Raw genomic sequence first — 14,179 nt, forward strand, 5'->3', positions numbered from 1 at the left:
GAATTTTCTCATGTTATTCGATGATCCATAACGATGTACGAATTATGAATTTAAGAGAACGCCATATTCATTTCTTTAATAGAAATCTAGAATGAATAACTACTCATTTTATATATCGATGGAATTACTATGAAAAAGATAAACTTCCTTTTTTTGCAAATAATAAAATAAATAAATATACTGCTAATGTAGAGAAAAATGTTATTAACTATCTACTCGCAAAAGTAATTATTATTTAAATATATTTCGTGCAGACTTGTATGATAAAATTAAAATAACTTTATATTTCATAATTAATTAATTAATTAACTTCAATATGTAAAAGGACTTATTAAGTAGTCATATACACTAGGACTAATATCGTGAATACCAGCGTCATATAGAAATAAACTCATATAATTATTATTATTAAATTGTTTGCTTGTCCTGGGACCGAACCCAGAGCCCTCCGCGAGTCAGATCTTAAGCTCTGCTCAGAACAAATTATAATTTCAAACTGTAGTTCAGTTTTGGTATAAAATGGTAGTTATTTATTTTATGAAAATATGGTTGTTCTCTTAAACCATTTTAACATTATTTTAAATATGTGCAGTTCTATTTCTAAGCCTTATTGTATCTGAGTATCTTTGATTATATGTATTTAATTAACAAATCCTTCAATATTAAATGTATAATATTATATTTGACATTATATTTTGTATAACATAATTGGTTTAACTGCTATATAATTATAACGGTGTTGTATTCGTTGCTATACTATATGTATGGATGTATATGTAACTAAATCATTATTATCACTATCAACTACAGCGTCTAGTGTATTGAACGTCGCTCTAAAATTGTTAATTATTTAGTTAAATATTTAAGTAAAATTAATATATATGTTAGAGATATGTTCGAAATATTGTTGGGTGACGGTGTAATTCAATTAAATTAAATTGTTTCATTAAGTTGTTAAGAATAATTTTATTTTCATAAATAGCAAGTGTTAATATTATAACGTCGTTAGATAATAAGTTTGGTAATAACGATGAATAACGTTATCATATTATAGCGGTTTAATATAATTATAACGTTATTTGTCACCATTTATTCCGTTTTAATAACTTGAATATTTTTAGTTAGTTGATTTATTATGTAATGGGTTTATATTATGTATGGGTTTGTTTAGTAGTCATTTAGTTTTGAAGTAAGGGAGATCCCATGACAAAAGAAAGTTACTTTTACTTTCTTTTTGCCAAATAGTTTTAAGTTTATTATATTCTTTATTTTTAGTTACAAAAATAAGAGCGGTGTTTCAAAAATACAACATATCTCTATAGTAAATACTGTCATTATTATTAAGCTTGTATCTCTTCTAGATAGATGCTTCGATCCTAACTTAGGGGATGTAAAAACTGCAGCAGAGTAACCTATAAAATGCAACTAAAAAGGGTATACGGTAGAATGAAATCTGATGTATTCTCAAGTTGTAAAATAGCTATATAACATATCCATTAATTGCCATGAGAGTTTTCAATAAATATAGGCTACGGTACAAAACGTACGTAGGTACTTCTCTGCAGTTTAATTCATCCCTTATCTTTACATCTTTACATAAAATATAATTTTGGAGAAAAGACACTTCTGAATTCTAATACTTGATGGGGCTAGAGTGATAAAGGAAGCCACTTCGTAATTTGAAAATATAGCATTTTCACTGCATCCGTCTATGTATGTCTTATAAATATTAGCATTTACTAAAATATGTGAAATTTTATTTGTATCCGAAGTCTTGTATGATCAAGATCGCTTACTTTTCTCAAGTACTGAATTAAAACAGCAAGTGTTCTACGAGTAACAATCTGAATCGAACACTTAACATTTATATGGAAGGGAAAATACTGCGCGAAGAGAATTTATTTGATATGTGTAAAGGGTAAAGCTTTGTTTAAACCGACGAGAATACACCACAAAATAGGGGGTAGAACACGTATTGATCGACCAGAAAAGCGTCTCACACCTATTTCTGTGATCAAATTTCGATAAATGAGGTGCATGACCACTGACTTACATATGAGAAGATTATCTTAGACCTCAGTTACAGTACATATACTATAGTATATAACTGAATGAAACAGAAAATAAATCTATTAGAGTTCTTCTGTAAAATGCGGTTTATACAAATCTTTAGTCCCTCTACAAGCGTTTAAACGCACATATGTTAAACCAGATGCCTTAACTCGATGAAAATGAAATTTATATACAAAGTAACAATATATTAGCGCCAACAGACAAGTGAGACGAAGCAATACATTATTGATAGAAAAATCGAACCTCATTTTGTATATTAATTAGAATATTTGTTAGAAAACGTGTTCAGTATAAAATGGCATATTTAATAGGGATTTGTGTACTAAAAGTATAAACTGATAATATAATTCATGGTTATTTGCGAATTTTTTATGATAAATAATGTATTTATAGATTTTAGTTATAGATAGTCCTGTTAAGTATGAGATTTTGTTCAAATATTATCAAGTGTTATTTATTAATATAAATTTTAGTTTAGACAAGAACTGTGCATACATATATCATATGCAGAGGCGTTTCGCTTTTCATAACAAAGTGATTTCAATCGATATATAAAATGCAATTGTCACATCAAGGAAAAGTGTCTTTCAAGAACATTTTTAAAATTAATGATTTTTCAACACCATTTTTAATGACGATAATTTGAAATTATTATTATTGTAACGTTTACTGGAGTATAATTATAATGTTTCAAAATATTTTCCAGTAAAAAATAACGCATTTATATTTTTAGCTTCTGCACCTGTTATAAACAGGATAATTAAGAATATATTAATGTCTTCTAAAATAATCTTTATTCATTTATATCACTTTGTTATTAAAAATGTAATGCCGTTATAAAATACATTGAAAACAACTGGCGGTGAAATTAAAAATAACAAAAAAATGCTATATTGCTGACAATAAAACGGATCAGTATTATTTCTTGTTCATCTTTATTTCTATTCATGTTATCTCAGCAATTTTTCGAAAATTCACGTTTTAAAGCTTTTAGTTATAAATATATAACTGTACATTGGAAAAGGCATAACTGTAATATATGTAATATAATATATTAGTTGAAATATAACGATATTTTTATGTAAAAGTAACAGGTGATATTTATAACAGCTACTTAAATTAATACCGTTGTCGTATCGTCGTATAAATAATTAAATCAAAAATATTTATATGTGTTACATACCATATTAATTTAAAATTTTCATGATTTGCAAAAAATGCTGAGGTAATATGAATCGTCAGATTTTTTTCAAATATTAAAGTGCCATAAATATAGAGATATTGTTATAAACTATGTTTTATTTATTTACATAACCTACGAGTCCCTTATAGGCCTTTTTCTGAGTAGTGATAGCCATGTGGTTAAAACTAGGCGTCTCAATCGCAGGTCCAAGATTCAAACCCGAGACGCACCTCTGATTTGTCAAAGTTAAGAAATTAATTATTACTTTCTTGAATTGTAACGAAAAGGCGCCAAAATTAACATATTTAAGGGTTTATTTTTAAATCCCAAAGATCGTGTATCAAATGCATAGATAAGTATAGATATCTCACCGCGTGTAATTGAAGGAAGCCACAAATGGCTGACACTTACGTAAAATGGCTGACTGTTTTCCCATTACGTCTCAGACTGTCATGGTGTAATTTACGCGGAACAATGCCAACATGTGCAGTTAAGTGGTGCAAAAACACGAAATCAAAGAAAAAGTGCGGAAACATATCGTTTCATTCGTAAATGCTCTTAAAACCACATTTTTTTATTTTTTTAATATTTTTCAAACACGAAAATAGATAACAGTGACAATTTCAATTGTCAAAACTGGTTAAATTTTTTTGTTAGGAGTGAGTAATCTTTACTAATCTATGATAAAATGAAAAACAGATATAAAAAATATATAATTTATTTAAATTATGAATTATCCAGTTAAATATTAAAATAATTGTGATTTCAATTCAACTAATTCGTGATTTATGGCAAGAAGGTGGGTTTGTGAATATTGCTTGTGTAGGAGGTGTATCCCACTGCTGGGCGTCTGTCCACAAAGATGTGGGCATAGCCATACTGTTCCGGAATATTAGAGGCAAACTATCATTATTTGTCATTGTATCCTCTGCAATTTTTCGTGTATATTTCCTGAAAAGCAAAAAAAAATTTTCATTTTATGTAATGAGATTATACCACCGTCACATCTATTTCTACCTAATAACAGCAGTGTTAAGCGCTGCTGTGTTCCGGTTTGAAGGGTGTGGTAAGGGAGACATACTTTTCCAAGGCGTTCCAGCTTAATCCTCAGGGGTAGCGGTGCATCTATACCCAACCTCAGACAAATCTAATCTAATCTGGCGTTGATTACAAATGTCCATTCGGCAGCAGCTTACCATCAGGACTGCATGCTTATCTGCTACTCCTATAAAATACTTTTTAAAATGATTGCAAAATACTTATTTTTCTATATCATTCACTTACTCAGCTCATCACTAACAGGACACTTCTTCAAATGCTCTGTTATTATTAATTTAAGGAGAGCTTTTTCAGCAATCAACTTTTGGTTCAGTTCATGAAGTTGACGGTTCTCTTCTGTCTGTTTTCTCATGGATTCTTTTAATCTCTCCCTGAAATAATTTAAAAATACTTCAAAACAAATCTTCGATATGACATCCTATTAATAACAGATAGAGATTTTAATGAGGTATTTCTAATTAGTTCTCAAAACACATTAGCAATGTAATTAGCAATTCCTTTCCCCACAATTTCGTGATCAGAGGTTTTTATCGATCTCTAGAGGTTTTATTTTCGTGATAAAAGATCTATGTCCTTCTCTGAACCCCTGACAATATATACATACGGAGCCACTCATTAATTACGTAAGGATGATTTTGGCAATTTTTGATCCTCCCTTTCCCACCCCTTCATGTAAGAGTACGTAAGATTTTTAACCCTATACCCAAGATTCCATTCCCTTTTTCAAAATAATAAAATGTTCTTAAAATATACATGTTCTAATATAAAATATCGAATTGGAAAATATTACGTAAGAATATATTTGAACCAAAAATTAAGATTTTTCCAACGGCCCTCCCGTTACAATTACGTGAGGGAACTGCTTACGTAAACGCTTACGTAATTACCTCCCCGGAAACGCTTCCGTAATTAATAAATGGCCCCTTTTTTTTTTCGAGGGGGAAACCTTCAAAAGGTACCCGGCGCCGTGGGAGCGACGCAGGGTTATGTGGGATTTTTACCGCACTAAACCCCCCCCCCCCCCCCGTGGCGGTCCTCAGCGCTTGGTGGAGAACTCCGGGATCTCCAATGGAACACAGCCGGAGTCCTCCGAGCGCGATGCCCCGGTCGGGCTCTGCCCTGGGGGGAGCACTTTAAGCTCCTCCCTCACATCTGGTGTTTACGACGGCGAGCTCTCACTCTTGCCGCCGGCAACCCAGGAAGCCCCCAATTAGTCGCCTCTTACGACAGGCAGGGGATACTGTAGCCCTATTCTGGTCCCGAAACTACAGGGACATAATAATAATAAATGACCCCTAAGACGTGAGATTAAATGTCCGTACATTGACATAAAATTAAGGTTAAAAAGCATAGATTAGTAAAGGTACTTCGCCGCCTTGAAATTGAATGAAGCCACAAACGGCTTATTAGTAAGTTCTTTTTTTGAATTCTTGACAAATAAAAACATTTTTAGAGAAAATTTACGAATAAATAACTAATACTGCGTAATTTACATAATAAATAAATAATTATTTCAAATATTCTAGGGACATTTTAGCACGGAGACGTGGCAAAACTTTTTTACGCAACTATTTCAATTCTCAAAACTGGGTACATTTTCTTGTTAGGAGTGAGTAATCTTTACTAATCTATGTTAAAAAGGTTCATTATCTGTTGCGTTTATTTAAAAACTAACCTGTATCTTCTAGAAGCAGCGCTGCGACTCTCCAACACAGACTTAGGACTGGGCTTGCTTTTATCATCATCATCATCAATCACAATACAATCACTCCTATCATCACACACATTGTTAACCGTACTATCAACATTATCACTTTGATTAAGTTTTTCATCTACTTTTCGTTTAACTGTTTTATAGTTTGGGATGCTTTTCGCCGGGCTGAAGGGTACTATAGGTATCTTAGGGACTGCTTGCTGTAAGATAGGGTTAACAATCGTCACTGGTATTAAAGTTCCTGCGACAGGTAATATCGACGGAACAATTTGTGCAGTATTCGCTATTCGTTGATACTTATTGGCTTTGTTTTTGATAGATTTCTTTAGTTTTTCCTTTGTATCTTTCTGTATCGTCCTCTCGATGTCATCTTCAACGCCTTTCATCCTAACTTGCCTGCCGTTCGGTAGTTTTATAATAACTTCATAATCTTCTGTAATATTATCATTTTTTTCGTTCAAATTCGCTTTAGGTTTATCTTTATTAACTAAATTATAGTTTCTTTTCAGACATTTATTTGTATCTTTGTCCAAATCTGCGTTGCACTCAGACGTAAGGCTGTCTACAACAAAATCTAGGGATTTCTGGCTCATTATCGGTGGTACCTTTTCCGGCATCAATCTTCTATCATCTTTATTATCTTTTATCACCGAATCTGTATAAGTTCTTAATACTGGTGTCTTTTCTAAGTTCAGAAGGTTACCATCTTTCCTTATTTCTACATTACTATGGAATTTTATAACATTATTTGTGTAAGAAACAGATGTTTCGTTGACTCCATCTCTATTTCTAGCTGTCTCCTCATGCCTCACTATAGATACGTCATCTGTTGTTGTAACTCTATCTAGAACGTCTTTACCGACAACTCTACTTATAGTTGTGACTTCGTTGGTCAATTTTGATATTGTAGTTGTTTCATATTCTTTTACTGCGCCCGATTCGTCGCTAGATGATCTGTAATGGAAGAATATTTCATGGTAGAGAATTTTTTCATCTAAAGGTACTACAGGCACACCTATTTCTGGCTTATATCAGATGTGTAATATTAGTATGTACTCGCTTGAAAGTTGTAATATGGTTTCATAGGAGACATTTTAGGAGGTAGACTCTAGACTAGACTTTGTGGTTGAACTTAACAGCAGTATGAAGCGCTGCTGTGGTCTGGTTTGAAGGGTTTAATAAAGGTGACACACTTTTCCGAGCCATTCCAGCTTAGTCCTCCGTGGTAGTGGCACATCTGTGGCCGACCTCAGGTAGGAATATCTACTCCTGTCTGGGGTTGATTACACGTCCACGGACGGCAGTAGCCACTTACCATCAGGTGAACTGCATGCTCGTCTGCTACTCCTATAAATCAATTAAATCAAAATGTTTTATTCAAAATAGGTTCTTTACAGAGCATTTTTTGAATGTCAGTAAACTACCACCACTTCACAAGGTGTTTTGTTATGAAGAGAAGAAATAAAAATAAAACCTACTAATTTAGCCTACCTGCTAATAGTGATGTTCCTATGGTTATTAGTTGTGCTGTACGAAGCACAGTCCCCCGGGTCTATGATGGGGAACATCATGTGCGGAGTGTGGAGCCCGTCATCGGCCACAGAGGATGCTGGAGTCTCTGAATGTCCGTGTCTGCAAATATACACAAAATGAAATACATTTTGTACACAAAATTAAATACATTTCATACACAAAATTAGATACATTTTGTACACAATATTAGATACAATTTGTACACAAAATTAAGGGATTTTGTACGCAAAATTAAATACATTTTGTACACAAAATTAAATACTTTTTATACACAAAATTAAATACATTTTGTACACAAAATTAAGGGATTTTGTACAATAGATCTTTTTTGTGATGATCCGTGTGGCGTAGGGGTCAACATACCGGTCTGACGTGCAGAGGGTCTCGGGTTCGATCCCCGGCCAGACAGATCTAAATGATTAATTTCGATTTCTGTTTTTGGGTCTGAATGTTAAAAAAAATAGACAAATACACAGTCTATTGACAAATACAGATAGTTTTGAAAGATGGAAATCATCATAACCAATGCCAATGATTGGTAGTAAATCTATGGAGTGTTTAGTCTATCTTAGTCTAATAGGCAGAAATTGTCAAATTTTGATCATTAATAGACAAAAATTGGATAGCTTGATTATAGGCGTAAGAACTCCTATTTTGTATGGAGTTGATCACAGATAAAAAAGACGCTTTCGACTCTCACAGCCCACACTAGGATTCTCCATCGTGGGTGCCATGTACACACACATAGACAAATACACTAACACACAGATCCAGAACAGACAGATATAGAAATCTAAATTCACCCTTTAGATATCTGTATGGCCGAGGATCGAACCTAGAACCATTTGCGCGTCAGATCTGTATGGTGACTGCTCCGCCACATAGGTCTTAAACTACTATAATAGAAAAAGGTATAGTCCGTGTAAAATTCCTAGTCCGCTCTGAATATAGAAATGAGTCGCGTCGCCATAGCAAATTGTATAGCTACTCCTGCTCGCAACAACTTCAGAGCGGACTAGCAGTTTGGCGCGGACTATAACTCACTTTATCTCCATCGCTCTCTTGAAGCCCTCATCGAATGGGTTGACATTTTGCAGGTCTTGGAAGAGGCCCACCTCCTCACAGTTCCTGATGAATCTTGTTGGTGTTGGGGTCTGGTCAGCTGTGGAGTAGAAATTCCAAAAATTAATGCAAATTTTTTTAAAATTCTTACACAACACTACAAAGGTGGTAGAGCTTTTTGAGGTACAACTCCGGCGGCACCACCGCCACACTTATTTCTACCTTATAACAGATCTGGTTCTGGTTTGAAGGGTGTGGTAAGGGAGACATTCTATTCCGAGGCGTTCCAGCTTAATCCTCAGGGGCAGCGGCGCATCTATTGCCGACTTCAGGTAGGTGTATCTAATCCTATCTGGGGTTGATTACAGATGTTTATGGGTAGCACTTACCATCAGGTGGAATACATGCTCATCTGGTACTCCTACATTATATTGGTGGTTTGAAATCCAAAATGCATACTACCCTATAGTTGCTTCATAGAATGGGACATGCTACAACCCTCAATCATGAGCAAATCCGTGCCCAGCAGTGGGCATACTTACCAACGAAAGCAGCCTTCTGCTCAATCCCGAGCTGCAACACCATGTCATGTTTCTTGGTGTGGACGTGCAGATGGTCTTCATTGGTGAATGTCATGCCGCAATCAGGCAGACTGCATGCGAACGGCTTTTCTGGTTCCATTGTGGTCTGCAAGATTTTCGTGATGTAATCAAATTTATGGATGATTTTACTGCAGTTTCTAGGTGCAAATATCGTGAAAATAAGTTTAAAAATTGCATATTTATGGATTTGAGCGGTGATAACTTAGTGGTTGAGAAACACTGGCTCTCGATCAAGCAGTCTGAGGTTCAAATCCCAGGCACACAACTCTGATTTTTCAAAATTATATGTGTATTTGAAAATTAATTATCACTTGCTTAAATGGTGAAGGAAAACATTGTGAGGAAACCTGCACACCTCAGAGATTTATAAAAAAAAACTTAAAGGTATGTGAAGTCTACCAATAAGCACTTGGTCAGCGCAGTGGACTATGGCCTAATCCTTCTCATTCTGAGAGGAGACCCGTGCCCCGCAGTGGGACAGTGATGGGCTGATGATGATATTTATGGATTTTGTAATATAATATGATTCTGGAAATTGCATAGGAGTTAAGGAAAGAGAAGCGCACATTATTGATAATCTTTTATCTACCAATGTAATGCCTACTAAATATTAACATTAACATTTTTTTCATATTAGACATTATCAAATTTCAATTGTTGGTAAGTAAAATTAGATAGATTGGTTATTAATTTTGGGTGTCACTAACAAGTGATAGAGTAAAGATAGGTTATCACTGCTAATCAAAATACTAGTCTAATGGTTTGAAATTCAACTCTCAATCTGAGGGGTCTCTGGTTTGAATCCCGGACATGCACTTCAGATTCTAAGTTATGTGTGAATGAGAAATTCATTTTAGTATTTGCTTAAACAGAAAAAAAACAACGCGATGAAACCAACATGCCAGTTTCTAAAAAAAAAATGTGTGTAAGGTCTACCAATTCTAAACCATACCTACTGCCCAACCCACCCATAACGTGAATAAGGAAAAAGACTATTTATTATTTTTCTACCAAAATTTTCCTCAACGAAAATGCTTAGGCTTACCTTGGTTATATATTTTTCCCCAGTTGAATGTCTTCGCTAATTGCTATTGATGTAGCTGATTATCGATAGATTCAATACAGTAAGAGATAACAATAATTATTACACACTTTCATTTTTAAAATCATTATTTTTGAGACGGAAATGTTCTTATGAAACAAATAAAAATAGCTTAAGTTATATTTTTTTTTAAGTATCCAGCAGTAATGAAGGACCTTCTCGTTTAAATTAAAAAATAAATATAAGACATCAAAATATACGCGAAATTAGTCACGTAGCTTTTATTTTCAATACTCGATCAATTGACAATGACATTTTATTGATTCAAAACAATTATAATTGTCAAAGTCAACAATGGATATTAACAGATAAAAATATTTTTAGTCATGAGAAGCGTTCAATTTAATTAGAATTAAAAAATGACCAACATTATATTACTTTTCATGTTTCATTCTGATAAAATACAGGAAACATTTGAATGATTTATTTATAAGTAAAGAATAAATACATAAAACAACAATAAACAGTTTTAGGAGTACTTTAATTAACAATAAACATAAAAATCAAGAAAACAATAAACTTTCTTAAAACTAAAATTGCATTGATACATTTAATTACTAACTAACCACTCATAAAGCCATAGTGAAAAATTGAAATAAATATAATAAATTTCAAGATCTTAAGATAAGTTGAAAGGTATTTTCGAGCTAGACGCTCCCTTTACGCCATTACTGAAGTAGGAGGTATATCTTTCGGGTGTATACCCATGTATCTTGACCGAATGTGGTTGGTATCCAGTGTTGTCATGCAATGAGGCTCTGTCAAAAAGTGGGTAGATTGTGGACCTCTTCTTGCGTGGAGAATCCTGCAGCTGCTGGTTGGGGTAAGGGTCCACGTAGCGACGCCCGCTAATATCGCTTCCATCCGCTGTCGGGAATATCGTTGGCTAGATTAATAAAAGATGGGAGTTTAATTTGCAAAAGTTACACTTGGCAAAGGAAAATATCTCGTTACAAAAATCAAGCACTAGAATAAACTTCCTTTTTTAGCTTGTAAACAAAATATTATATTAATAAAAATAATATTTAGAATCTACATAGCTCCAAGTTGCAAATAAAGAGTGAAAGTTGTCAAATAATCGTGAACTAAAAGGTGGACAATGGCAAAAAAGGAAAAATGTCGATTTTAGTTAATGATACTTTGTGATGATTTCGTTTACCAAGATATCATAAGCTATTGCTACCACTGAACTCAGCGTGCAGTGGTAAAATAGCCAATGACATCTTACTTTGCTTGCCTGCGCCACGGTTGTTGAAGATGCCAGGCGCGGCCTGAGCCTGGGGTTCGTTTCCGATTGTATTTTGTTGAATTCCAGTCATGCCCACGACCGCTGGGTTAGGTTCGTTCTGCTGTCCTTTCCAAGGCCTAAAAGTAATTATTTACAAAGATTTTTAAGTTACAGAAGTAGCATACAATCAAGGAATCTCGTAAATATCTTAAGCAACTAAAGTTGGTTCCAAATATCGTATTACTTTATTATTAGATCGGATAAAAGCAGGCCTTTGGAAATAATGTTTCAAGTAGCTCACGAATCCAAATTTAACCAGCTAGGAGAAATAAAATTTAGGCATCCCTAAGTTGTAGACCCGTGCTCAATAGAGAGAGGGTTACAGATATGCCTGACTTAATTTTCAAGTGTTGTAAAACTCCACGAACTGTAGTGTGAGTTTTTTGTGTGTGTATGTGAGTTGTCTTACTTATCCGGGAAGAGTTCTCCTGGCTGACCACGAGTTTGTACAATCCTTTCACCATTAATTTCCACGACACATCTTAGTCTAGCACAGCAAGTCGGAAACTCTGTAATATAAAGTCAGAATTAAACAACTGTTCAAATGTGACTTATAACACTGTATTTATAAATCCACTAGAGTTATCCTCGATAACTTAGCAAAACACTTACCAACATTTTCATCTTCAATATATTCGTGACATTCTAAAGCATTTTCAGGTATTTTTGGTTTTCGGCAACTAAAATATACATTAATTTTAAAATATAAAATATTAAATTTTGTTGATTTATTTTTGTATTTTTAAGTCTTTTATTTGCGATTAAATCAAGCAATAAGGCAGAAAGGACACTTGATGGTAAATAGTCAAGGCCCAAGTCAAAATATTTGCAACACACAAAACATTACTATTTATATCAGTTTTCAAGATCTAACTATGCACCTCTTTTGAAAGCCCCTATTGTAGCATTCTAGGAATAGGTTATTGAGGAAGAATCCCAACTTCTTTTAAAGGATTACACAGATCGAACCATTTATCTTTCTTACTCTGTTGTTACTTAGTTTTAGTTTTTTCGTATCGTTCTTACCCAACTGCAGCAATAAAGTACTTTCCATCGCGTATTTCACATCGGTAGCGGTGGCAGGTGTAGTGGTCAGACCACTCTTGCCACGGTTGGTAGCCCTTCCTCGAGTATTTGTCAACACAAGCTTGATCTATAAGGAAGATGATATTATGTAAACGAATATATGGTTCATTAGATATAAGTGGTAAGTGTGAATTTTATGCCAATTTTATATTTTTTAATATTCAGAACGCTAAAACATATTTTTTCATATAATTTAAGCTCAAAAGTGAACATAATTAAATTAGTTACAACGTAATCCTTTATTATCATTTTGCGGTCTAAGTAATGAGCATCGGCAGCCAAAAATAACTACCAAAAGCGACATCTATCGGGCTCAAAATCCCTATCACTCAGACAGAAACCAATTACACATACTTAGAGTATTTGAATGAAATCGAAATATAATTTACTATTTAAAATTACATTTATATAGTAAATTGAGATACTTACAACTCACATCTTCAGCAGAAATTGCAGGTGTCGTCATGTATAATAAAACAATGAATATAGCAACTTGCATTTTAAGAATAGTAATGTCGACCTGTAAAGATATTATCAAATAACTACACACTTCTTGGAACTTCAAATCACACTGAAGTTGAACATCCATTTGTCCGCTAGAAATACATTTTCAAACCGAATATTTAGTAAACAAATGTCAATTTTTGTTTGGAATATAAGTGTAATGTTTTGGGAATAATCCGTTCTTCCGTGAAAAAATTCAACAAACTTTTAAACTTCGTCATTTCAAATTTCATGAAGAAAGATAGTAACAGTTACTGTTGAACTATGCGGTGTCTAAAATTTTGTACCTATGAACTCATAAAGCAAAAAAGGCAATCTTATAAAGAACCCTTAAGAAACATGAAGAACATAAGTAGTGTCATATTATTTCGAGGATCCCGTAAAGTAAAGACACATTATTTATATGGAAGTAAATAAATTGATGAATAATGCCACTGCGGATTCTACAAAGACTTATATATAATTTATGTTATTTTCGTATATGTATTTATAATTTATTTTAAGATTAATTAGGCACGGACGTGCCTTATCAGTAGAATAGTTATTTTTACATTGTCCCTAAGAATGGGATTAATTATTAAAAAACTGTTCTTAATGAAAATTAAATTATTAGTACACAAGTACACAACTAAATGAAGGTAAGAAACAAAATAAATCACTAACAACTGACCGCGATAAAAACCCACTAGCAAGTGTAAAAGTTTATTAATTGAAATTGTCATCGCATTTACAAAGGTGCATTATGTGCACTTTTCCTGGAAAATTTCATTGTTTTTCTTGGTTTCCGGTACTTAAATTACATTCTCAGATCTTGTATCTTTTACTGATTAGCAATGGTACCGTTGATTCTTGTTCTACCTTCGTTATGATTTTATAAAATGATAATAAAAGTAATAATTAACTATTCTACATTCCTATTAGCAATTTCATGAGAAGATGAGTAAAGTGTTTAAATAAAAAAAATATTTTCTTA

At 33.3% G+C, this 14,179-nt stretch overlaps 2 protein-coding genes across 2 annotated transcripts; both read right to left on the minus strand.

Moving 5' to 3' along the window:
• Window positions 1-3,958: 3,958 nt before the first annotated feature.
• On the minus strand, window positions 3,959-10,575 carry Atf-2 (Activating transcription factor-2). Its single transcript, XM_073081612.1, has 7 exons — window positions 10,272-10,575; window positions 9,167-9,311; window positions 8,607-8,724; window positions 7,521-7,661; window positions 5,991-6,983; window positions 4,541-4,686; window positions 3,959-4,207 (listed from the first exon to the last, which is right to left on the minus strand). The coding sequence occupies exons 2-7, from the start codon at window positions 9,303-9,305 to the stop codon at window positions 4,173-4,175; spliced, it is 1,572 nt and encodes a 523-aa protein (XP_072937713.1). The 5' UTR covers window positions 9,306-9,311; window positions 10,272-10,575; the 3' UTR covers window positions 3,959-4,172.
• Window positions 10,576-10,790: 215 nt separating this feature from the next.
• On the minus strand, window positions 10,791-13,284 carry LOC140748708 (uncharacterized). The gene is made up of 6 exons (XM_073081559.1): window positions 13,132-13,284; window positions 12,643-12,769; window positions 12,229-12,296; window positions 12,026-12,125; window positions 11,557-11,693; window positions 10,791-11,195 (listed from the first exon to the last, which is right to left on the minus strand). Exons 1-6 carry the CDS (start codon window positions 13,199-13,201, stop codon window positions 10,948-10,950), a joined length of 750 nt encoding a protein of 249 aa, XP_072937660.1. The 5' UTR covers window positions 13,202-13,284; the 3' UTR covers window positions 10,791-10,947.
• Between the last annotated feature and the right edge of the window lie 895 nt (window positions 13,285-14,179).

The sequence above is a fragment of the Epargyreus clarus genome, unplaced genomic scaffold, assembly GCF_041222505.1.
Source record: "Epargyreus clarus isolate Ecla_fem2 unplaced genomic scaffold, WU_Ecla_fem_2.2 ptg000016l, whole genome shotgun sequence".
Taxonomy (NCBI): Eukaryota; Metazoa; Arthropoda; class Insecta; order Lepidoptera; family Hesperiidae; genus Epargyreus; species Epargyreus clarus.